Source organism: Canis aureus, chromosome 30 (assembly GCF_053574225.1).
Source record: "Canis aureus isolate CA01 chromosome 30, VMU_Caureus_v.1.0, whole genome shotgun sequence".
Classification (NCBI taxonomy): domain Eukaryota; kingdom Metazoa; phylum Chordata; class Mammalia; order Carnivora; family Canidae; genus Canis; species Canis aureus.
In genome coordinates this window covers 15,884,849-15,910,467 of record NC_135640.1, presented here as the reverse complement: position 1 = coordinate 15,910,467, position 25,619 = coordinate 15,884,849, and the positions used below count along the sequence as shown (strand labels likewise).

The 25,619-nt window shown below is 33.8% G+C and overlaps 1 protein-coding gene across 3 annotated transcripts in view; it reads left to right on the top strand.

The window, feature by feature from the left end:
- Positions 1 to 25,619, top strand: part of LIPI (lipase I) — a 130,574-nt gene that overhangs the window by 79,511 nt on the left and 25,444 nt on the right. For 2 of the 3 annotated variants that reach the window (XM_077878799.1, XM_077878800.1), the window contains exons 4-9: positions 10,129 to 10,514; positions 12,546 to 12,654; positions 13,507 to 13,608; positions 18,670 to 18,759; positions 20,212 to 20,379; positions 22,443 to 22,547. In XM_077878799.1, coding sequence (XP_077734925.1) covers positions 10,170 to 10,514; positions 12,546 to 12,654; positions 13,507 to 13,608; positions 18,670 to 18,759; positions 20,212 to 20,379; positions 22,443 to 22,547 — 919 coding nt within the window. In that variant the 5' untranslated portion in view covers positions 10,129 to 10,169. Of the gene's footprint in view, positions 1 to 10,128; positions 10,515 to 12,545; positions 12,655 to 13,506; positions 13,609 to 18,669; positions 18,760 to 20,211; positions 20,380 to 22,442; positions 22,548 to 25,619 lie in introns of those variants that run through there. The other variant, XM_077878801.1, reaches the window with a different exon arrangement.

The following is a 25,619-nucleotide window of genomic DNA, read 5'->3' as shown; positions in this document are numbered from 1 at the left end:
CCCAGGATGAAAGGAGAGCATGTCTTTTTATGGTTAGCTCTAAAAATACACTTAGTGTTGGGGAGAGGGTTACTTATCAAAAAGAAAAGCTGGAAAACTGAGAAAATAATCTATTTACAGAAATATTATAGTTATATTTTTGTGTGTTTTAGTATTTTTCTTTTATTATATTTTATATTGACTATTGCTAATATGAGCAGCCAAGGCTAATGATTTTTGTATACTGATATGTCTTTACTACAACTTCCCATCGAATTAATTTTTTTCAGTTCCTATTTTCACATATTTAGATAGAATATTATATCACATTAAAGAAGTAATAATGTATGCATCTGAGGATTACATCATATTTATTTTTCTTATATTATTGCTAGGTTAAAATGTGTGACAGCAGATGTTTTTATACTTCCTTAATTTTAATGGAAATGTCACTAGTGTTTAATCATTAATATGATAATTGTTATTGGCATGAAATAGGTAAATTTTATTATTGTAATAAAATATACTGTTTTTAATTTATGTAAAATAATATTAATTAAAATTAATCTTTCTTGTCCTGGCCATATGCTGTGGACTGTGTATGCAATGAGTGTATTATTTGGGAATTTTCCTTTTAAATTGTTGAATGAGATGTAATAATATATAGTTCATGTATCTATCTGTGTGCATATTTGTCCTGTGTTATGTTTGAAATTAGAGGTATTCTAGCTTTTAAAAATAATTTATTAAACTTTATATTTTTTTATGCCTTGTAAAAAACTAGACCCTCACTGTAAGTTTTTTTTTTAAACTTAACTTTATTGAGGTATAACATATATGGCAAAATGTACTCATTTAGGAGTACACTTTGATGAATTTCAAAGAATATGTGCACTGCATTTTACCTGGCATGTAATAGTCTTATCAATCAAAATATAAAACATTAACTGCAGAGATAGCTGGGTGGCTCAGTGGTTGAGAGTCTGTCTTCAGCTCAGGGTGTGATCCTGGGGTCCTGGGATGGAGTCCTACATTGGGCTTCCTGCATGGAGCCTTCTTCTCCCTCTGCCTGTGTCTCTGCCTCTCTCTTTCTCTCTGTGTCTCTCATAAGTAAATAAATAAAATCTTAAAATAAAAAAATAAAACGACTGCATCCCAAAAGTTAGCTCTTTGCAATTAATCCTCTCTCCACCTCTCGTTCTAAACAAATTTGATCTGCTTTCTGATACTCTAGATTAAATATCCCTTTTCTAGAATTTCTTACAAATGGAATTAAACAATATGTACTCTTTTGTTTCTGGAGTCTTTTGTTCAGCATAACAAACACTTGGAAGTGATTTTTTAGGTCATAAAAGTACATATGTAACATTTTAAGAAACTACCAAACTGTTTTCCAAAGTATTGTACCATTTTGTCCCTGCCTCCAGCAATGAAGGATGCTTCAAGTTGCTTTACATCCTCATCTATACTTGGTTTTGTCAGTCTTTTTAATTTCAGCCATTCTAGTAGGTATGTAGTGATATATTATTTTAGTTTAATTTATATTTTTCTGGTGACTAGTGATATTGAGCATCATTTTGTAAGCTTATTGGCCATTATACCATCTTTTGTTAAGTATCTTCAATTCTTCTGACAATTCTTGAGCAATTGAGGTGTTGTGTTTTACCTATATGTGTATATAAACACACGCGTTCCTCCCCATCCCACATAGTTGGTTTTCAGGTGTGCATATTGCAAGCCTGCATATTCATATTTTTTACAATGTCTTTTTAGGAACAGATGTGTTTAGTTATGACAATGTCCAATTTGTCAGGTTGTTTCCTTTTGTTTCACACTTACTGTAATCTTGTCTGAGAAATCTTTGCTTACTTCAAAATCGTTATTCTCTCTCCATATTTTAGACACATAGCCTGCTTCCTGCCAAAGAATGAAGCTGAGTCAAAGCAAGCAGACTTGAGAGAATGAGAAGGAGAAAAGAGGACTCTTTTTTTAAAACTAGAGCTAGTTTAGCTCCCTCAAAACTAAATATGACCCTTCTAGGGTCTCTATTGAATGTCCATGATGTTCTTTAAGATCCTTCCTACTCTGGCTAGCCAAAACTTTGTCTCTCAGAGTGCTGTGACCTTTGGAATTAATTGTTCAGCTTCGAGCTCTTCGTGGAATGTTATTCTGTAAATGCGTAGGTTTGTATCTAGCAACCTACTCATGGGGATCCCTCTGCAGATTTCAGAGCTCTGCAGAGGCAGAGCTCCTTCCTTTGCAGCACTCTGATATAAATTCTAGTTGCTTTACCCTCCCTAAACTCCAATCTTTCCCCCCAGTTTACTAATACCACCATGCTTTCCATGGGCCCAACCTTCCTGCATGGCAGGAGACTATCTCCAGGCAGAAAGCTATTAGATTATAGTGTTCAAATAATTTATTTCCTTTCTTTTAGAGATCACAATTCTGAGCCCCTTTGTTGTCTAGTGCATAAACTTTTATATATACATTTTATTCAGTGTTCTAGTTGTTGACAGAAGTAAGAGGAGTCTGGATATCTTTCATGACAGGAGTTGGATTCTATAAATCTAATTTAATTGTGGTAAAACATACAGAAAAATCACCATTTAAATAATTTTTAAGTGTACAGTTCAGTGGCATTAAGTACACTCACATTGGTATACAACCATTGCCCCTACCCATCTCCAGAATTTTGCCATCTTTCCAAACTGAAACTCTACCTATTAAACAGTAATTTCCCATTTTCTTCCCCTTCCCACCCCCTAGCAACCACTATTCTACTTTAGGTCTCTATTTGACAACTTTAGGTACCTTGTGTCAATGGAATCACACAGTATTTATATTTCTGTGACTGGTTTATTTAAGTTATTAAAATGTCTTCAAAGTTCTTCCATGTTGTAGCATGTGTCAGAATTTCCTTTTTAAAGGCTGAATAATATTCCATTGTATGCATATACCAGATTTTGTTATAAAATTCATCTGTTGATGCTACTTGGATTGCTTCCTCCTTTTGGTTATAGTGAATGATGCTGCTATGAACATGGGTGTATAAGTATCTGTTTGAGTCTCTGCTTTCAGGTCTTTTGGGTATATACCCAGAAGCTGAATTTCTAGATTACATGGTTATTCTATTTTTATTTTTTTAGCAACATACCATTTTTCATCCCTATCAGCAATGGACAGGGTTCCAATTTTTCCATCACATACTTGCCAACAGTTGTTATTTTCTGTTTCTTGATAGTAGCCATACTTTTTTTTTTTTTTTTTTTACTTTCAAATCCTAATAGATTTGAACTGGTATCTCATTATGGTTTTGATTTGCATTTCTCTAATGATTAGTGATATTGAGCATCTTTTCATGTTCTTATTAGCCATTTGCATATCTTTACCTGTATGCGACTCAAATCCTTTGTCAATTTTTTATTTGTTGTTTATTTGTTGTTTTCATTGAATTATGGTTGATAAGGGATATAGATCCCTTATCAAACATTTTTTTCCCACTTCCTGTGGGAACCTTTCCCTGTGTTACCTTTTCACTCTATTGATAATGTCCTTCAATGCACAGAAGTTTTTAATTTTGACGAAGTACAATTCATCCATATTTCTTTTATTGTCCATGCTATTTTTGGTAACGTTCAAAAGTCATTACCAGATCCAAAGTCATGAAGTTTTCTTTTGTTTTCTTCTAAGAGTTTTATGATTTTAGTTCTATCAATGTCCTTCATCTCTTGTAAGAATTTTTAACTTACAGTCTATTTTTCTATGTTGTAAGTATAGACATCCCAATCTATTCTTTCTCTACCCCACAACTTTATTGAGGAATAATAGACAAATATAATTGTGTATATTTAAATTGTACAATGTGATGATTTGATACACATAAAATTGTGGAATAATTGCTAAAATCAAGATAATGAATACATCCATCACCTCTCATAATTAACAGTTTTTTGTATGTGACGAAAATGCTTATGATTTACTCTCAGCAACTTTCAAGTATTGATATTAAATTATTACATGTCAATATACAATATCATATTATTAATGATAGTCACAATGTTGCATATTAGAGTCTCAGAACTTACTCATAACTGAAATTTTGCACCTTTTGATCTGTATCTCCCCGCCTATCCCTCCCAAACCTCTGGTAACCACCATTCTATTATCTATTTCTATGAAATTGACTTTTTTTTTTTTTTAGATTCCACATGTAAGTGTTACTATTTAGTATTTTTAAAAAAGATTTTATTTATTTATTCATGAGAGACACAGAGAGAGAGAGAGAGAGAGGCAGAGACACAGGCAGAGAGAGAGAGAAGCAGGCTCCATGCAGGAAGACTCCAGTATCAAGCCCTGGGCTAAAGGCAGGCACCAAGCCGCTGAGCCACCCCGGGATCCTGATACTATATAGTATTTGTATTTGTTTTTCTCTGCCTGTCTTATTTTACTTATCATAATGCCTCCTAGGTTTATCTGTGGCACATGGCAGGCCTAACTTTTTAATGACTAAATAATATTCCACTATGTATATATACACCTCATTTTCTTTATCCGTTCAGTCACTGGACATTTAGGTTGTATCCCTGCTCTCTTTTGGTAACTTTCTGCATTGAATATCTGTTTTCATTCCTAACACTTCAACCTATGAATGTCTTTAGATGTAAACTGTGTCTCTTATAGATAGCATGTATTTGGATGCTGCTGTTTTTTTAATCCACTCTGTCAATCTATTTTTATTGGGCTTAATCCATTTACATTTAAAGTTATTACATAGGGAAGTAGTTACTTTTGCCACTTGTTATTTGTTTTTATATGTCTTATACCTTATTTTTGTCTTTCATTTCCTTTATTACTGTCTTTGTGTTTAGTTGATTTTTTTGTAGTGACACATTTTGATTCCCTTCTCATTTTCTTTTGTGTAAAATTGTAGGTTATTTTCTTTGTGGTTATCATAGAGGTTACATGTAACATCCTAGTTTTGATAATCTATATTAAATTGATAGTTTAACAACTTTAAAAAATAGACTTCAGTAACAACTTTTACATAAATAGCTACTCCTTTACACCTCTGCTTTCCTCATTTTCACTTATTGATGACACAAATTTTGTCTTTATAATGCATAATATTAACATAGATTTATAATTATACTTATGCATTTATCTTTTAAATTCTGTACAAAATAAAAAGTAGAGTCACAAAGCAAAATTACAAAAATACTGTTTTTTATATTTGTTCATAATTTGCCTTTTCCAGGGCTCTTTATATTTTCGTATGACTTTAAGTTACTGTCTAACAACCTTTCATTTCAACTCGAGGCTCCCGTTAGCATTTCATGTAGAACAAGTCTATGGTGTTAAACTCCCTCAGCTTTTGTTTGTCTAAGGAGATCTTAATTTTGCTCTCATTTTTGAAGGACAGTTTTGCTGGACATAGAATTTAAGGTTGAATATTTTTCTCTTTCTTCACTTTAAATATATTAATATATCATCTGGCTTCAAAGTTTGTGCTGAGAAATCTGACAATCTAATTGGGGATTCTGATAAGTTTTTGATGCCTAGAACTTATTTTTCTACTTCTAACATCTACCAGAATTGAGTCAGTTCAATGTTTTTTTTTTTTTTTTAATTTTTATTTATTTATGATAGTCACACACACACAGAGAGAGAGAGAGAGAGAGAGAGAGAGGCAGAGACACAGGCAGAGGGAGAAGCAGGCTCCATGCACCGGGAGCCCGATGTGGGATTCGATCCCGGGTCGCCAGGATCGCGCCCCAGGCCAAAGGCAGGCGCCAAACCGCTGCGCCACCCAGGGATCCCCAGTTCAATGTTTTTTAGGAGTTTTAACATATTAATGTTTTTTATCATTTGAAGACCTGTTTTTATTTTCTCTACCTGATTTTAATATTATCAATGTAATTGATTATATGATGTCACAATAAAGCTAAACAAAATGAAACAAAAGAAAAACTCATTCCCTCAGTAGCATTTGACTTAAAGCAGTATTATTCACACTTGTGGAGTCAGGTAGGAATTGGCTAGGCACCACTGCTCTTCTTGATTAGGTTCATTTGCACGTTTTGCTTTTGACTCGCTGTGAATCTGCTGGGGTGACACAATTGGGAACTTGGCTTTTCTTTGCCTCTCTCTCCTCTTCTAGCTGGCCAGACCAAGGATGTTCTTATGGTGGTGGCAGATATATGAGAGACCAACACCTCAACATGCAAGTCCATCTCAAGCCTCTGCTTGCATTATATCTACCAGGATCCTATTTTCCATGGCAGGCTGCATGTTTGTCCCCATATCAAGAAAGTGGGGCAATTCATCCATTTACGATGGTAGAAGAATGACTTAAAGTTAGAAGGCAAATGGCATAGATTCAAGAATGGGTGATGAATTGGAGCCCCCCCCTTGAAATCTAGAACACCAACCAGCTTTCCTTTTATTTTATTTTGTGTAGAATGTACCTCCCCATTTATTTAAAATTTCCTGTGCACTTCTTTTAAATAACTTATAGCTAAGTGTCATTAAAAAAAAATATTTGAGTTCTAGTTAGTTAACCTACAGTGCAATATTAGTTTCAGGAGTAATTTAAGTGATTAATCACTTACATAACAAAACTCAGTGTTCATTTTTTTTAAGACTTTATTTATTTATTAATGAAACACACACACACACACACACACACACACATACACACACACAGAGGAGCAGGAGAGGGAAAAGCAGGCTCCATGCAGGGAGCCCGACGTGGGACTTGATCCCCGGTCTCCAGGATCAGGCCCTGGACTGAAGGTGGTGCTAAACTGCTGAGCCACATGGGCTGCCCCGATTCTTTGCTTTTTAATAGGCAATTTTTATACAGTTACATTAACTTTATATTTTTTCTCTGGTGTAATTGTATCATTTTGTTTCTTGTTTTCTACTTTCTATTTCTTTTCTCATTTTCTTATCTTTTGTATATATACACTGTTTGCTGTACAATATTCTTATTAAACATTTGAATAAGAATGCCTTTTGATATTGCATTTGGGTTAACTCAGTTTTATGATATATACACTTATATTGGTGTCTAACCTACTTCTATGCTCACTTTCCATCTTTTTATACTATCTGTGAGTGTCTGTGGGTCATGTCTTCAATAAATCTAGCATTTATTTAACAGTGATGATATCAGGAACTGTACTATGTCACTTATGAATGGTGTACTTTAGGGAGGATATAAAGTCATTAGGCTACAAAGTTTTCCACTCATAGCTTTCATTCATTACACTTTTATCTGTCTAATGTATTGTTTTGGAAGACAAATCTGAAGTCATCGTGACTTTATTCCTCTATTTGTAACATGGAAAAAAAATATTTGTAACATGGATTTTCTGCCTTGATGTTTTCAGGATGTTTTCCTTTTTCATCAAAACCCAAACTAGTTTCTAAGAAGCTTCTTGGTGAGTCTGATTAACTGATTTTCTCTAGATTGTGATGAGTCTTTTCAGTTTGCACATCCTGGTACGCAATTTTTTCCTTAATAATTGTAACTGCAACCATCTCCCTCTCCAATTCCTTCTCATCCCAGGGGAATAGTCATGATTTTTACCTTGACTCATCATTTCCTGTCCCATATCTATATTCTCTTCAAAACTGAAATTTTTCTTCCTTCATTTCTTGCTGTCAGGTGAGTGTTCCATGTTTTAATGTGTAATGTGAGTTTTTATTCTGCAATTGCATTTTTTCTTTTCTTGAATTGTAGTATCTCATTATTTCACTTTTAATTTTATCCAGTTGTTTTCTGCCTTAATATTTTTTTTTCTAAATGTCCTCCTGTTTTTGAGACACGATTTTTCTTGTATTGTAATGAGAATGCTATTGAATTTTCTGCAATTACTTCTACAGCTGGCAATAGATAATAGATTTTTTTTAATTTTTTAAAATTTTTATTTATTTATTTATGATAGTCACAGAGAGAGAGAGAGAGAGAGAGAGAGAGGCAGAGACACAGGCAGAGGGAGAAGCAGGCTCCATGCACCGGGAGCCCGATGTGGGATTCGATCTCGGGTCTCCAGGATCGCACCCTGGGCCAAAGGCAGGCACTAAACCGCTGCGCCACCCAGGGATCCCTAGATAATAGATATTTCTCTTGATTATTTCAGGTGATTTCTGTTCCTTACTTTATCACAGGGATCCTACTTTTTATTCCTCATTACTCATCTCAGAGCCAGATAAAATCTACCTTGGCTTGGAGTGGACCAACAGTTTGGATATATTGATTGCATTTGGCCTTCTCAGAGTTTCAGCTGATGGAAACATTTCAGAGGATGGAAAGATGGATGTACACAATTCCCCACATAATTTGTATAGTGTAGTAAGCAGTGATATTGCACTGTGGTTTGATTTATTTCTCTTCTCCACTTCCTCATTCTCTGGTACCTATGACAAATGAAGTTTGCTTCAAAGTTTTCACTTGTCTAAGTATCTCTCACCTCTTAACCTGGAAATTAATTGTGCTTCTCCTTCACTGCTCTCCTCCTTTATCTTCTGAATAACTATGACAATATCACATATATACTTTCCAAACTAGAAGGTGGATTGTAATTTGTGCACATTATTATGGGTTTATCAAATATATATTATATATCTGTAGTTGTAAATATATGTATATAATTTATATTTATTAAATATATATATATGGTTTACCTATTCACATCATTGTTTCTGGGCATTTAAATTGCTTTTATTTCTCCAGTACTAAAATAATATATTTTAGTTTATTTTTACATGTTTAAATAACTATTTTCTTAGGATAAATTCTTAGATGTAGAATTATTGGCATGAAGTATATTAAAAATTTTGTGAATTTTTGATATAAATTGACAAATTGTTTCCCCAAATCTTTTAATAAGTTAAACTACCAGAAACAGTACAAGTACAAATATGCTTTTGTAAAAAAAATTGGGATTATATGCTTATTTTGAGAGAAATTATAATCCTGAGAATCTATGAAAAAGAAAATTAAAAAACAGCCATTTTTTTCATGCCTGGCTATGACTATTGCTATTGATTTGGCCTAGTTATTTCATTCTGTCCTACATCCTTCTAGGATACACAGATGGATAGACAGATAAGTAGGTAGGTAGGAAGGTAGGTAGAGGAAGGTAGATAAATAGGCAGACACATAGGATGCACACATTGATGAGTATACTATATGGTATAACTAAGGTATTTTAAGTTTTTGTGCAATTATCCATACCCTGTTATTAATGTCTTTACATTTAATACAAATTGTTTATTTCATTAATATAAATCCTAAAAAGAAAATAAGGACGAATACCTACTTTTAAGATTATATGTATACCATATAATTTTAATTTCAAAAGTATTTGTATCAACTTATGCTCTCAGCATCCATGTATATGAATATTCGTTACATATACCTTTAGAAGTATTAAGATGATTTTTACTTTTTGTTTAATTTGATGAGAAAAAGTGATACCTTATTGTTTTGATTTGTATTTATTTGTTCACTAGATATATTTTCTTGAATGATTATTATCCATATATAAATATTCTGCAGAATTTCTGTTAAAGCTCATTATTTACTTTTATTGTTGTGCATATATATTTGAGAGAGAGAGAGTACAAATGGTGGGGGCAGGGAGGGTGGGCGGAGAAGAAACAGAGGGAGAAGGAGAAGCAGACTCCCCACGGAGAAGGGAGCCTGATGTGGGGCCAGATCTCAGGACCCCGAGAGATCATGACCTGAGCCAAAGGCAGACACTTAATCAACTGAGACCCAGGCACCCCTTTACTAACAAAATTAATGTTTTTAGTCACACCATTTCTCTTTTGTAGAGATAAAAAGTAATTCTTAATTTTAAACCATCACATTTCTTTCTATATTTTATTTTATTATTATTTTTTCTTTCTATATTTTATTTAAAAATTTTGGATGCTTCTTCAAAGGGTCTTTTTTTTTTTAACATAATCAATGCATTAAACATTGTAGTTGCTCCAGAGTATTATGTTGAAACACTAAAGAAATAAAATCTTCCCTCTAAATTCAAATCTGTTATTTTTAATAGCAATAAGAATTGTATCAAATACTATTGCAGGAATCATCTTGACTGACTTTTTTTTTTTTTTTTCTCATTTCAGAGAGTAAAACACAATGCCTTCACTTCTCTCAGCTAAGTCTAATGGATTCTCTCAAAGATTTGTTTATTCCCCAAATGGAGATTGCTTTGATGCTATATACAAGGAACAACCTCAACTGTGCTGAGCCACTGTTTGAGCAGAATGGTTCACTTAATGTTAATTTCAGTACAAACAAGAAAACGGTCTGGCTTATTCATGGATATAGACCAACAGGTTCCACTCCCTCATGGCTTCAGAACTTCCTAAGGATTTTGTTGAATCGAGAGGATATGAATATAATTGTAGTAGACTGGAACCGGGGTGCTACAACTTTTCTTTACAGCAGAGCAGTTAAAAACACCAGAAGAGTTGCTAGAAGTCTGAGTGAGTACATTCGGAATCTTTTGGTAAGAAATTTATGCATTATATATAAAATCTTTTATGTAATACCACAAAGTGGTATTAAGATAAATACTTTTTTCCTATACATATTAAGGATTATTGCTTTGATATGCTTTCATTTACAGCCATCTTTTCCTTGTGTGAATGGATAAATTCCATACCTAGATATGAACTGTCTTATTTTTAAAAAATGATCTTAAAGATTTGGTTATTATGTTTTCCCTTAAAATCTTTTAAGATTTTTATTTTTTTTAACTCTACCTATACTGACTTGATATTAAGGTAGTGGACCAAGGAGATAAACTATATAATCGTTAGGTTCTTTAGGTATCTTTTCTAAGATATGGCTAATATATTTATAATTAATCAAATGTGAATTGGTAAAAGTGAGAGAAAAAGATCTTGAAAAGTAGCATACTTCTGCCAGCCTTGAAGACAGGTCTTTGTACCATTCAGATTTGTCTAGCATTTAGGTCCACTGTTGGGATGAGCCATAAATTTGGGCCAGTTTTAAGTCATCTGCAGTTTGAATGATCTATACTTACTACACCAACCCATATGGATATCAGTGTCTGTTCTAGAGAGAAACGTAGTCGTGATGAGCACTTGAGAGAAAGAAGGGTGATTTCTGATTTGGAACATTCTTGGGCTTGAAATCTGCTTTGAATTGTGTTGTGCTGAATTTCCAAAGTGCTCTTGAAATTAAGCAAGCTTAATAGATCCAAGAAGCAGTTACATATAATTGTCAGGAGTCAGACTGGAAGATAGACCAAATCTATCCCTTATACTCTGTATGACTTTGAATAATTGCTTAATCTCTCTGCCTCATTTATTTATCTCTATACATTTGAGATAACCAAACTTTATAAGAATGTTTTATAGAAGTATTAAATGAAATTAATTATTTCAGTGTCTGGTATATGATAATCATTGAATGAAATCAAGATCAGTATAATTTTTACCTCCTCAAATTTGGACGAAACCAAACTAGCTCTCTAGAGAGACAGTGGAGTTAATTGATTCACTCGGTCTTATAGTCTGTACATTGCATAATTGATTGTTGCTTACAGCAGTGGCCTTTTCTCTAATAAACATGTATTTCAAAGTGTGGGAAATACGAATGTTAAAGATAGAAATTTAGGAAAAGGCTTTATATGTAGGAAAAAGGAAGAAAAGCTCAATAACACTAAAGTTGAGAGTGATTCTCCCTCAAGTTTCTGGGCATTGCTCTGAGAAATTTGAAGAAAATTAATACCCTGTGTTTGGAAAGCCTGAGTTTAGTTACTCATTGACAGCAAATATCCCACATCTTTCTACAGGCCTCTAAGAGGTGTTTAAAACTTATGCTTGGAGGAATAGATTCCATGATTCTCCAGCTTGTGATCTGGGAAGGCATGATCATAATTAAAATTCATAAGTTTCATTTTGTCATCTCTGAAATGATGGTGATTCACACTGTTTCAGTCTTTTTGGTGATTTTGACATAATCTGACCAGAAAAAACAAGTAGGTAGATTATTATATATTTTGGAGTTAAACAGGCCTGGACTTGAAGTTCATCTTTGTCCCTGACAGTAATAAGTAAATATGGTTTCAGGTAACTCATTATCAAACGATGTTATTCAACATTTAATAGATGCCAGGACTTGTTTTAGGCAATAGGATAAAAATAAATACCTCATTGGACTAATATGAATATTAAATATGAGATTTACAAAGCACTTATTCAAGGTAATACCTAATGGTGCTTTTACTGTTATTATGAAATTCTTTAACTAAATGTATTATTTGGCATATACTATTTTGGATAAAAGATAACAAAGGTTTTTAAAAATGTAATGGCATTACTAAAAATGTATAGAGAAAAATCGGATATCTTATGGAAAATGTTGAACAAAGATATAGTTTTTTTTTAATTATAAAATCCCATTTTCTGTCTCCCAGAAATACATTAAATGAGAAAAAAATGAATTCTAGAATATTGATGCATTTGTGATTTCTAAAATGAAAATCATAACATTGTATTTTCACTTGCAGAAGTATGGAGCATCTCTTGATAATTTTCATTTCATAGGTATGAGCTTAGGGGCTCACATTAGTGGATTTGTTGGAAAGATATTTCAAGGTCAACTTGGAAGAATAACAGGTAAAACATTTTTGAGATGATTTTATCTTCCATTGAATAGATATTCTCAAGTTGTTAAACTTTACCTCCTCCCCACCCTCATTTTTTGACACATGCCAGTAGGTCATGAGCCTAGGATTTCTATTTAAATTTTCAAATGCACCAGCAATAATATCTATATTTCATGGAACTCTTAATGGATTTTCCTTTTCTTGTGTGTATGTGGGGAACTTTTGTGAAAAATGAAGGATAAAATACCAATTTGTTTCATGCCACAGCCCAAATTGTATTTGGCCTTAAAAATCATTTTAGAAAAAAAATAAAAATCATTTTAGAACTATAGATAGATCTAGGATGAACTAGTAAAGCATGAGGATCAAGACAGGATCAGGATATTATTCATTTTACCTCTTCTCAGGTCTGTAGTAGATATTTGTTATTAACTATAAAACAACTACAGGTTTATCCCTAAGTACTTCTTAAATAAAAATACTAAAAAAAACCAAAATAAAACAAAACCCTACAGTATTTTATTTATTTATTTATTTATTTATTTATTTATTTATTTATTTAATTTATAAATTTATTTTTTATTGGTGTTCAATTAACCCTACAGTATTTTGTTGAGGCATCCCTAGGTGTAGCTTAACACTAGATTGTTGATAAACTCTAAACATTGGTAAAAAGTATTGTTCAATTAATGAAGGTATTTGCTACTCATTCAGTTTAATTTCTCTTAATATTAATTTTGTGCACAAGTTTAAGCTAAAACTATATTGATGTGCTTATAATATAATAATGCAAATATCTGATCTAATAACCATTGTTGTAGGAATTGACTAATCGACTGACAGTCTCTTTCTTGAATTTCAGGTCTTGATCCTGCTGGGCCAAAATTCTCTGGAAGACCATTTAATGTTAGATTAGATTACACTGATGCTAAATTTGTTGATGTCATCCATTCTGATACCCATGGTAACAATGTAGGATTTATTGTTTAATTATTTGGAAAGGAAAAGATGTAAGACATTGGGGAATAAGAGAACATAAAAGGAGAAAGAGTAGTGGGTAAAGTGATGATGAGTCTGTAATGATAAAATGATTATATTTCCCACAAGGGCTATTTCTTAGTTTGTGATATCCTCTGGAGTCAAATGGCACTTTTTGCCTGCAGCTTACCTCCTTCAGGTTTCAAGGGCTGTCATATCATCCTAAACAATTGAAACTTGATAAAAAAATACTTCATCTTGTTCATACTATTGTCAATTTTGATTTGATCACAGTTTCTCCCATGCTTAATGTTTCTACTGTATTTAGCTTTACCATTCTCTCCACTCACGTTCTCCTTGTGATGTGTACCAACTAGAACAGAACACAGCATTTCAGATACAGATAGAGAATACTTTCCCTTAAAAGTAGGGAAATAGTTTCTGTATTGTTTTTAATTATCTTCCTAAAAATATCTAACAGGTTATTGATAGCTTGGGCCAGAGTGCTTTGGACAGACTCTTGTTTTTTTTTTTTTTTTGGATGATTTTATTTATTTAGTTGAGAGAGAGTGTGAGTAGAGTGAAAGCAAGCACGAGCAGGGGAAGAGGGAGAAGGGCAGAGAGAGAGGGAGAAGCAGGCTCCCCAACTTAAGGCTTGACTGGGGCTCGATCCTAGGACCCTGGAATCATGACCTAAACAGAAGGCAGATGCTTAACCCACTAAGCCACCGAAGTGCCCCAGGACAGATACTTTCAAGGAAGAATTTAGATGTCTCTGAGCCCCTTCCTCATTTGAAATTGATGATATTAATATTTGTTGAGCACTTCCTTAGGCAGTGTTTTAGATGCTTTATGTGAATTAATTATGAAATTCTCCCAAGTCCCCATGAGATAAGTAAATATCCTCTTTTTACTGATGGGGAAGCTAGGGACAATGGTCACAAGGTCAGGAAGTGGCAGAGCCAGAATTCAAAATTGTATGATTCCAGAGTCTGTGCTTCATGTGTTTGTTGCTCTGATCAGCTGATAATCTACATGTGTTGTGGTTGCGGGCACAGAGAGGATATGGCACTACCATGGAGAAAGGAGGAAGTGATGCCAAGACTGTTTTAAAGTTTTTTTTTTTTTTAATTTTTATTTATTTATTATAGTCACAGAGAGAGAGAGAGAGAGAGAGAGAGAGAGGCAGAGACATAGGCAGAGGGAGAAGCAGGCTCCATGCAGGAGCCCAACATGGGATTCCATCCCGGGTCTCCAGGATCGCACCCTGGGCCAAAGGCAGGCACTAAACCGCTGTGCCACCCAGGGATCCCGATGCCAAGACTGTTCTGATTTCCCTATTTCCTCATTTCTTTTCTCTTTAGTCCAAGTAATTTATTTGCTCCCATAGTCCTCTGAGTTTACCATGTGGTGATCCCTACCAATGCCTTTGTGAGAGCTATAAATGCCATAAATCCCACAGAGGACAATTTTTCAACCTTTATGTCTGTGTGCCGGGGGCTGAGCCTATACGGGTATCGTTCTGCTCCTTCTTTGGAATCAAACTTCACCTATGTATCACAGGTAGTTAGTGCCTAAAGGTTCATAGTTCTATTGTGATAACTCAGCCTCTCAAGACTTTGTTGCTTTATCCCTTTCTATCAGGTTAGCATTCCCACACACAGTACACCTACTGCCCAGTTGCCCTGTGATTCTTTGTCTGAGCTCTTCCTTCTGAAACCTCTCTCAACTTCAGTTCTGCCTATGGCCTTTGAATTAGCTCTTCATACTTTTTATTGTTCTTGTTTGCATTTTTGGCTTTCCTAATAAACTGTTTTTATTGTTTTTTCACTCTCAACATCTTTTGACAACCTAGACTATCAGATCTAACTTACCACTATAGGCCACATTGTTGGCACCTTTGAATGATCTTTTTATGACCATCACAAATGAGAGACACAGAATATTGATGCTGCATGTCCCTTCTCTCAAGGAATTTCTGAATGAGATACTTGGGGTTAGCATATATTTGGCAGACTGTCTTTTCCTTAAATAGTAATCCATGAGTGTGTAGGTTTTTTTTTTTTTTTTTTTTTTTTTTACCATAGTTGATTGTATATTTTAAAAAAGCTATATGGCCTTTCAAAATTGTAAATTGGATGATTTGGACTAACATTCTTGCTGAGCTAACAGGGAAAAATTACAGTCCAAAATACAGAAGCTAGAAAAATTCCAGAAAAATAAACTGGTAATTTGGAGTCACTTTTCTTATGGCAAGTTTCCTGATACATTGAATATGGGAAGTATTTCTGAAACCCTTTACATTGGGCTTGTAAAACATTGCATTTTTACCTTCTTTCCATGAAATGAAGGAATATAGAATGCTTAAACTTTATATATCACCCTCCAAATTAATATATTCTTAGGGAGAAAAAAATAGAATAAGGAGAGAAAGCATAATGAATATTAATAATAAAAAAAAGGGCACCTGGGTGGCTCAGTCAGTTAAGCATTTATCTTTGGCTCAGGTCATGATCTCAGGTTCCTGGGATGGAGCCAGAGCCCAGTGTCTGGCTCCCTGCTCAGTGGGGAGCCTACTTCTCCCTCTCCCTCCACCCTTCCCCCACTTGTGCTCTCTCTCTCTCTCTCAAATAAATAAAATCTTAAAAAATTAAAATAAAAAATATCATTTTACAGATACTACAGGTATTAAATTAATCATATTATGATATAATGAATATCATAAAATAAATATGAAAATATGTGATCCTATTGTGTATAAAATAGAAAAACTTTATGAAGAAGCAAAAAGCATTTACCAAACTGACAGATTAAGAAAGAAAATTTGAATAGTTCTATAATTATTAATGAAATAGAAACTGTAATTTAAAGACTTCCAAAAAGGAAATCCTAGGCAGATTTTTCTGCCAAACAATTAAGGGAGAAATAAGACCATTTTCACACAAATGGTTTCAGAGAATAATAAAATGTAGGAAACTGTTTATAACCTTTTTAAAAAGCCATCCTAAAAATGTCAAAACTTGAGATAAACATTATAGAAAAGAAAATTTGCGGACATTATTATAACCATGGATGCAAAAATTCTACATAAAATGTCACATTAGTAAACCAATTCTGCAACATAGAAAAATGGATAATGAATCACACCCAATTTAGATTATTATAAAAAAGCAAGTAAAATAAAAGCATATGCAAAAGTATACATGAAAAATGAGTCAATTTATATATAGTTCCCAAATGGGCAAAAATAAACTATAATGTTTTGGGAGGCATCCTTGGAAGGTAAAGAATAGCAAAAAAAATTATTTTGTTACGTTATTTTTAATGGAAAAGGGAAGCTGGTGATTAGGTAAGAGCATACTAAGAGTTTCTAGGTGCTATTTCTTGACATAGACATGATAGCTAAGTGGCTAAATTTTAAAAGCCATACGGCTTTTTACTCTCCTTACCCTCCTTGAAACCAAGGGAATGAATGACCTAAACAGACCAAACTGCCCGGCCCCTTCCATCTGGTAAAGGGGAAAAGACATGCCTGAATCAAGGGCTGCTTGTAAGTTAATATAAATATGTCTTTTGCTTCTCCCCGATTCTTGAGGAGCCTTCTTGGCTTGATTCTACCTTAGTGGCAAATTGGAGAAAATGATGTTTCCAACCTGGAACCCCTAGTCTTGGAACTCCATGTTGAGTTCAGACATAAGGAAACTGTAAAGATTTCCAAAATTAAAAAAAAATATATATATTGGTCATATTTAGGAGAATGTAAGCAGGTGATGGTATGTAAAGAGAGATTGGCTAGCCTATCCTCACACTGTCACAATCAAATCAGTCTTGTGCTTCCCTGGATTCTAAGGAGTTCTACTGAAGTCATTTGAATTGTTCTTTGCCTTTCCTTACACGCTGAATCCCCTCCCCCATTATTCACAGGCCCAGTGTTCTCATGCTCTGCCAACACCTCACTAGCAGTTATCTTGTCCTGTTCCATACTAACACTGAATCCTGTGGCTGCATATTAATCCTTACTGTCAGACCTGTCTTTAGTCTTTATCTTTGTTATGTAAATCTATTGCTGGTCTCTTTCAAGAGTTTATTCTGTTGTAGAAAATGTCTTGTGCCCTAAGCCAAAGCATTGCAACTTTACTTGGCAGCAAAATTTCATATCTAATCACATTCCTGAGTATTCTGAGCTTGCTACCTAACCTCTTTCATCCCCATGACTTCCCTGGGTTATAGCCCCCACATTGGGGTTCTGAGGACCACAGATACACAGAAGCCCTTAAATCATAGCTACACATTTATGTTACTCTGGCCGAATTTGTTCCAGCTGATGCAGCATATTTAGGTATTTCCAGTTAGTGAATCTAGTACTAAGTCTTTGGCTGTATCCAGAGTGTGAGCAAATCATCACACTGGCCTAAAAGGTCACAAATGACTTGGCTTCATTTCCCCCAGCGCTTCCTCTTGCATGTTATACTCCAGGTAACTGGATTTCTTTGAATCCTTTAGGTATGCTCACATAATTTTCTGCTTGGCTCACTGTTTCACTCACATCCTTCACATCATTGTGTGACTACCTCCTCAATGGAAAATTGTCTAACCAAACTACTTAAAAGTGCAACCTACCACCCCCACTAGGCACTTACTGTCCTCTTACTTGGTGTTTTCGCTGTGGTACTTATTATTATCTGACATACTATATTTTCACTTGTGTATTATGTCTTCTTCCCAGTAAGATATAGTTTCCACTATCAAAAGGAGTTTTGCTCTGTTTTTCTTTTTTATTTATATATTTGTAGCACAAAGGACTGTGATGGACCCATAGTAAATTGATGATTGGTAAATATGTTAAATTGATGACATATAATTTTCATGAGGAATTAATTTGAGACAATACCAGAAAAATGTATCTTTGTAAAAATAGCATTTATTTTATTTTCAATTCAAATTTTAAGAGTCACTTTCAATGGAATTTATAGGATATTTTATTTTGTAAAAGTGCTGTTGACTCGATTATATTCAGTTTGTGATTCTTGAGTGTTTTTCTTCTTAGGTTTAGGGTTTAAAGAACCCTTGGGACATATAGATTTTTATCCAAATGGAGGAAAAAAGCAACCTGGCTGTCCTAAATCCATTTTTTCAGGTATACCAATAGTATTTTTGAATGAATTATGAATTTCAAATGATGAAAGGAAAACAATTTACTTTTTTCCTTCTTAACTTGTGGGCAAGATTTTGATCATCCTTGCTCATGAGTCAGGAGAGTTATTGGTAAAAAATGGCTTAATTGGATTTTTCTCAGTTCATAAAGTTTACCAGTACATATCCCATTTTGTCATGGTGAGACCTATTACATTAGTTTCAATAGCTTCATTTCATCATTTTTTAAATAAGATTTTATTTATTCATTTGGGGACACCTGGGTGGCTCAGTGGTTGAGTGTCTGTCTGCCTTTGGCTCAGGGAGTGATCCCTGAGTTCCAGGATGGAGTCCCACGTCGGGCTCCCTGCGAGGACCTTGCTTCTCCCTCTGTCTCTGTCTCTGCCTCTCTCTCTCTGTCTCTCATGAATAAATAAAATCTTTAAAAAATTTTAAAAAATAAAAATTTATTTATTTATTTGATAGAGAGAAAGAGCAAAGGCACACACAGGTACTCTCAGGAGCAATGGGGGGGGGGGGGCAAGGAAGAAGCAGACTCTCTGCTGAGAAGGGAGCCCAACTCTGGCTCAATCCCAGGACCCTGGGATCATGACCTGAGGTGAAGGCAGACACTTAAGAGACTGAGCCACCCAGGTGCCCCTTTATTTATTTTATTATTATTATTTTTGTGTGTGTGTGTGTGTGTGCACCTTTATTTCAGCATTTTAAACATTAGGAGAAGGTCTAAGTCAATGAAGAAGCACATATGGCCAAAGTAGCATGTAACATGAGTTTGGTCTCAGGATTTAATCTTTACCATAACTATAATATTATACAAGCACAGATTCATAATCTCTTGTACTTGATTGTTACAAAATAGCCAAGCAGCTGCTCCAGGTGTGCATTTGGCTCACTTCAGAGTCCTAGGAAGCAGTGTTTTGAGGTCTACAGTGACACCTAGTTAAGTAACACACCACTAAAGACCACAGCAGCTAGAGAAGTTTGGTCAAAGATTATAAGGATGTGAGAAGATTGGGAAAGAAAAGGACACAATAAAAGTTTTATTGTTTCCTGGTTTCATAGTCCTCCCTGACAATGAGTAGAAATGTTGGGGATGTGAGGTTAGAAGGGAAAGATATACACATAGTTATTAAGTATGGTAGCACTGTGTGTGTGGAGGTGATCAAATGATTGAAATTAAACATTTTTTCCTGTGGTAGTTATTACTTCAGAAATTTTTAAAAATAAATGTCACGTAAATGCATATTAAATTTAAATTTTCAATGGTACTACTCATTTAGTTCCTTGAGATAAAATTGTATAGTCAACACTTTAATATCCACAAGTATGTAGTATTGAATAGAACTTAATTTTTCTCTAATTTATTTAAACTTGGTTTAATAAATCTACAGTTTAATACATCTACAGTTCTTTTGCTTGATTTTTAACACTTAAGGAATTGAATTTATTAAATGCAACCACCAGAGAGCAGTTTACTTGTTCATGGCATCTTTGGAAACAAACTGCAATTTTATTTCATTTCCTTGTTCTTCATATGAAGATTTCAAAGCTGGTTTATGTGTAAACTGTGAGAAGTTCAAGAAAAAATCATGTCCTAGGCTAGGTAAGTGAGATTGTTATAATTACTATAAGTTTTTATGGAAAATGAATAAATAATTGTTAGTATTTTGCTGGAAACTTTCATATTTTCTTGAGAACATGTTAGCATTTTATGGACAAATTACCTGTGGAACAACCAGAGAAAATAATTTATTTCCTATGTAGTACTTTTAAGGTTTTTAGTGAAAAGAGTTTAATCAACTGCTCAATGGAATTTAACCAACTATGCTCAATGTAGCGTGCAAATTTGGTGGTCTTATGATGATCCTTGTTCTTGTTTTGTAAAGAGGTCTCACTATCTATCATCCATCTATATTTCTACTTTTCCACCAAAGAAAGAGACTATGCATTTTTTTTTTTAAGACTTGTACATTCTTAGTGGCACTGAAGATTTTAATTTTTATGGAAAGTCTTAGGAGCAAGTGGAGAGGTGTAAACCATAGTCAGCTTTTCATTTGCTATTAGCAAGTAGACATGAATCATACATGGTTCACACCTTCCAAACTCATAAAGCTTGGCAAAAGCAGCTAAGTATTTCAACTTTCGATAACTACAGCCTGCCTGTGAGAAATTATAGAGAGAGAGAGAGAGAAAAAAAAAGAATCCACATAAAAATAGAACAGTAGAGCTGGAAAGAATCTTAGAGGCTGTTTTTTTGCTTTGGATTTTCTAAAGAGATTACCAGATCCCAAGCATGTCATCCCAGCACTAACATCTTATGAGTGCCACGATCAGGATCTGCTAGAAATGTTTCCAAAGCCAAAGGGGCTCAATGAAATGGGAAGCAATTGCAATGGTTGAATTAAACAGCTTTCTGCAGTTTTCTTCAGCAGGAGGTTTATACTAACATGCAGAGAGAATTGCTAGGAGAGGAGGGCAAAATGCAGATTTTGCCAGACTTAATTTCTCATAGACCTCTTCTGTCCAGAAGATGTCTTGTGGGATTCTTTTTCTTCAGATCTTATGTTGGGAATTGCTTTTCTGGGCTCATTGCTTTTCTGTATAATTGAGAAAATTGTGACCCAGTGTGAATAGAAGGATTAGTGTTCTTCCTACTACATTCAAATTTCAAATTTGGAGGTAGTAATGTAAGAACAGACAAATACATAAAGTAGGAAACATTTTAAATATATGTGTATGTGTTAATATTTCAAATATGCTGATGGGATCCCTGGGTGGCGCAGCGGTTTGGCGCCTGCCTTTGGCCCAGGGCGCGATCCTGGAGACCCGGGATCGAATCCCACATCGGGCTCCTGGTGCATGGAGCCTGCTTCTCCCTCTGCCTGTGTCTCTGCCTCTGTCTCTCTCTCTGTGATTATCATGAATAAATAAAAAATTAAAAAAATATGCTGATAATGTATGTATCTGGAATATATATATTACATATATAATATGTAATGTATATAGATGCTATCTTTATGACACATTTATAATGTATGCACATACATACGCTATCTGTATGCATGTGTATATGTAGGAGAATTGGGAGCTATGCTCATGGAACTAAATTTTGTATTTGTTTTATCTAATCATTTTATTCTACTGAATTTACTAAAAGGAGATGCAAGTACAATTCTGGGGATGTCTGGATGGCTCCGGTTGAGCGGTTGCGCATCGGCCTTTGGCTCAGGGCGTGATCCCTGAGTTCCAGGATGGAATACCACATTGGGCTCCCCGCAGGGAGCCTGCTTCACCTTCTGCCTGTGTCTCTGCCTCTGTGTATCTCTCATGAATAAATAAATAAATCTTTAAAAAAAAGTACAATTTTGAGTTTATGATATAATAGTAAAAATTGCTACAAATGGATTGTAGCCATATGGAGTATGCTCAGCTCTGATAAGATTTCTAGGGAGTGGATTTGTTTATGAATCTTGAATTTGATTTATTATGTAATTAAAATGAATGGAATATAAAATTATTTGACAGATGGTTTTTGAGTTACAGAAATCATAAATTATTATTATTGTAATACATTGTTTATTTGAAAGCTTTGTTTGTTTTATTTGAAAGCTTTGTGTGCTATTTGATGGAAATCTAGTTTCTAATGTTTTCTTTCTCAAATCTTAGGTTATCAAGCTGAGCTATGGAAAGATGCTTTAAAAGAAAGAAAAGAAAAACAATTTCTCAAGACCACTGTGTTTTTGGATACTAGTGGCACAAGTCCATTCTGTAGTAAGTTAACATTTTCAACAAATGAACAAATGATTAGTTTTATATACTAATTTGTATTTTCACTAAAATGTTCTTTCTACCTCATCCAATTCCATCACATAATTTCAAGGAACTCTGAAATTTGTTACGGTCAAATTCAAAGGACCTGATTTTTTAGCTTGTTTAATTGTTCATCTCTTGAAGGACATTAGGGATGTTTTTAGTTTTTGGCTATTATAAATAAAGCTATGAATATTTATATACAAGTTTTTATGTGAATTTAAGTTTTTATTTCTCCTTTTTAAAGGCATAGGAATGCAATTGCTGGGTCATAAGCTAATTAATTAGCCTTATAAGAAATTGATGAAGTGTTTTTCAGTATCCTGTACCATTTTGCAATCTCCCCAGCAAAGTATGAGTGATCCAATTTCTCGGATTTCTTACTAGCAGTTGGTATTGTCATCATTAAAAAAAAAAAAATCATTTTAATAGGTGGATAGTGATACCTTATTGTGGTTTTAATCTTTGTTGCCCTGTTGGCTTATAACAATGAATCTCTTTTCTGTATATCTTTGGTGAAACGTGTTCATGTCTTTTGCCCATGTTTCAACTGAATTTTAAGTGTGGAGTTTTGAGGGTTTTTTTTTTTTTTTCCATATATTTTTATAGTAGTCCTTATTGGATATTTGGTTTGCAAATATTTTCTCCCAGTCTGTAACATAACTACTTTTTCATCTTTTTACAAGGGCTTTTGCAAGGGCAAAAGTGTTTACTTTTGATGAGATCTAATGTATCATTTTCTTTACACAGAACATGTTTTTGGTGTCTGAGAACTCTTTGCTGAGTCCTATAGGTCTTGAAGATTCCTCCTAATTTTTTTTTTCCTAAAAATTCTATAGTTTTATGTGATACATTTAAGTCTGTATTTCATTAGTGGTTTAGTTTTCGTATAGTATGTAGGGTTTAGGTTTCGTATAGTATGTAGGGTTTAGGTTGAGGTTCTTTTTTTTTTTTTTTTTTTTGCCTATAGACATTTATTTGCTCCAACATCATTTGTTGAAGGACTATCTTTGCTTTATAGAAATGCTTTTGTAGCTTTATCAAAAATCAGTTAAGCATATTTGTTTAAGCATATTTCTATTTGGTCTAGATTCCATTCTCTTTCCTGTTTCATTGATTTATCTGCTTATCCCTTTTCCAATTGACACATTATTAATTACTATGGCTAATACTATAGACTTATCAGATAGAATGATTATTTCTTCTTTATTCTTCTTTGTCATGTATATTTAGATATTCTAGAATATTTACCTTTCAATAAAAATTTAAAATAAGGTTGTCTATGTCTACAAAACTTTGGCTGTGTAGGAATTGCATTAAACCTATAGATCAATTTTGGGGGAACTGACATCTTTACCATGTTGAGTCTTCTGATTCATAAACATGTCTCTACATTTACTTTGATTCTTTGATTTATTTCATCAGTATTTTGTAATTTTCAGCATATAGGCCCTGTGTCTCTTTTGTTACATGTATATCTAAGTTTTTTTTTAATTTTTGAGTGATGATAAATGATATTTTAAAAATTTCATATCCCCATGTCTATTGTTAGTATGTAGAAATAGGATTGAATATTTTGAGCTTTTTTCTTGGGGCCTTGCTGAATTCACTTATTATTCCTTGGATTTTAAAAATAGATTTCTTAAGAGTTTCCTATGTAACAATCATATCATCTACAAATAAAGAGAAACTTTTATTTCTTCCTTTCTAATCTGTACACCATTTATTTTTTTTCTTATTTCATTCAGTGTCTAGAATTTCTAATACTATGTTAAATAAGTATGATGAAGACAGATCTTGCCTTATTCCCAATCTTAGAAGAAAGCATTGTTTGTTACCTGTAGGTTTTTTAACCATGGGTTATTTACAAGCATGTTGTTTAATTCCATGTATTTAGAGATTTTCTTCTTGTCCCTCTATTATGATTTCTATTGTTGATTATACTATTTAGAGTCATATGTTTAGAAAACAAATTATGTATAATTTCAATTCTTTTAAATTTATTGACTAAAAAAAAAAAACAGTCCAGGATATAGTTGATTTGGGTGCATATTTCATAGGCACTTGAAATAAATGTGTATTCTGCTTTTGTTGGGTGGAGTGTTCAATATATGTCAATAAGATTCTGTTGGTCTCCAACACCATTAACTCATTACAACATCAATTCAAAGTAAAAAATCTCATCTAATATTATCAGATAAAAAGTTCCAAATCATATCATTCAATTCCAAATCTAAATCACATTTGGGTAAGTCTCTAGGTAGAATCCATCCATAGGCACAAATACTTCCATTTGTGGGTCTATGAAACTCAAGAATCAAGTTGTCTGTTCCAAAAATACGTTGGTGAGACAGACATAGGATACTAGTCATAGACATTCCTGTTCAAAGGGGGAAAAAAATAGAAAAGGAAATGGAGTCAATGGTCTGAAGTAGTTTTAAAAAAAAATTTCTTTTTTTAAAAAAAGATTTTATTTATTTATTCATGAAAGACAGAGAGAGAAGCAGAGACATAGGCAGAGGGAGAAGCAGGCTCCCTGCGGGGAACCCGATGAGGGATGTGATCCAGGACTTGATCCGGGACTCCAGGATCATGCCCTGAACCAAAGGCAGACGCTCAACCGCTGAGCCACCCAGGCATCCCTGAAGCAGCTTTATAGTCCAATAGGGCAAATTCCATTTGGAATCAAGAGTTGGAAAACATTCCCTGTGGCTTATTCCCCCTGAATTCTGCTCCATGGGTTCACAGCTCTGTGTTCTAGCAACTTAGAGTCATCTTTCTTTCTTTCTTTCTTTCTTTTTCTTTCTTTCTTTCTTTCTTTCTTTCTTTCTTTCTTTCTTTCTTTCTTTCTTTCTTTCTTTCTTTCTTTCTTTCTTTCTTTTTCTTTCTTTCTTTCTTTCTTCTTTCTTCTTTCTTTCTTCTTCTTTTTTATTGTTTTGTATAAATGGTAACTTATGTTTACAGATGAATAGTTCTAACAGCCTGTTTCTTGCTGGAAAATTCTGAGGGCCCCACAACATTCTTTCGTTTTGT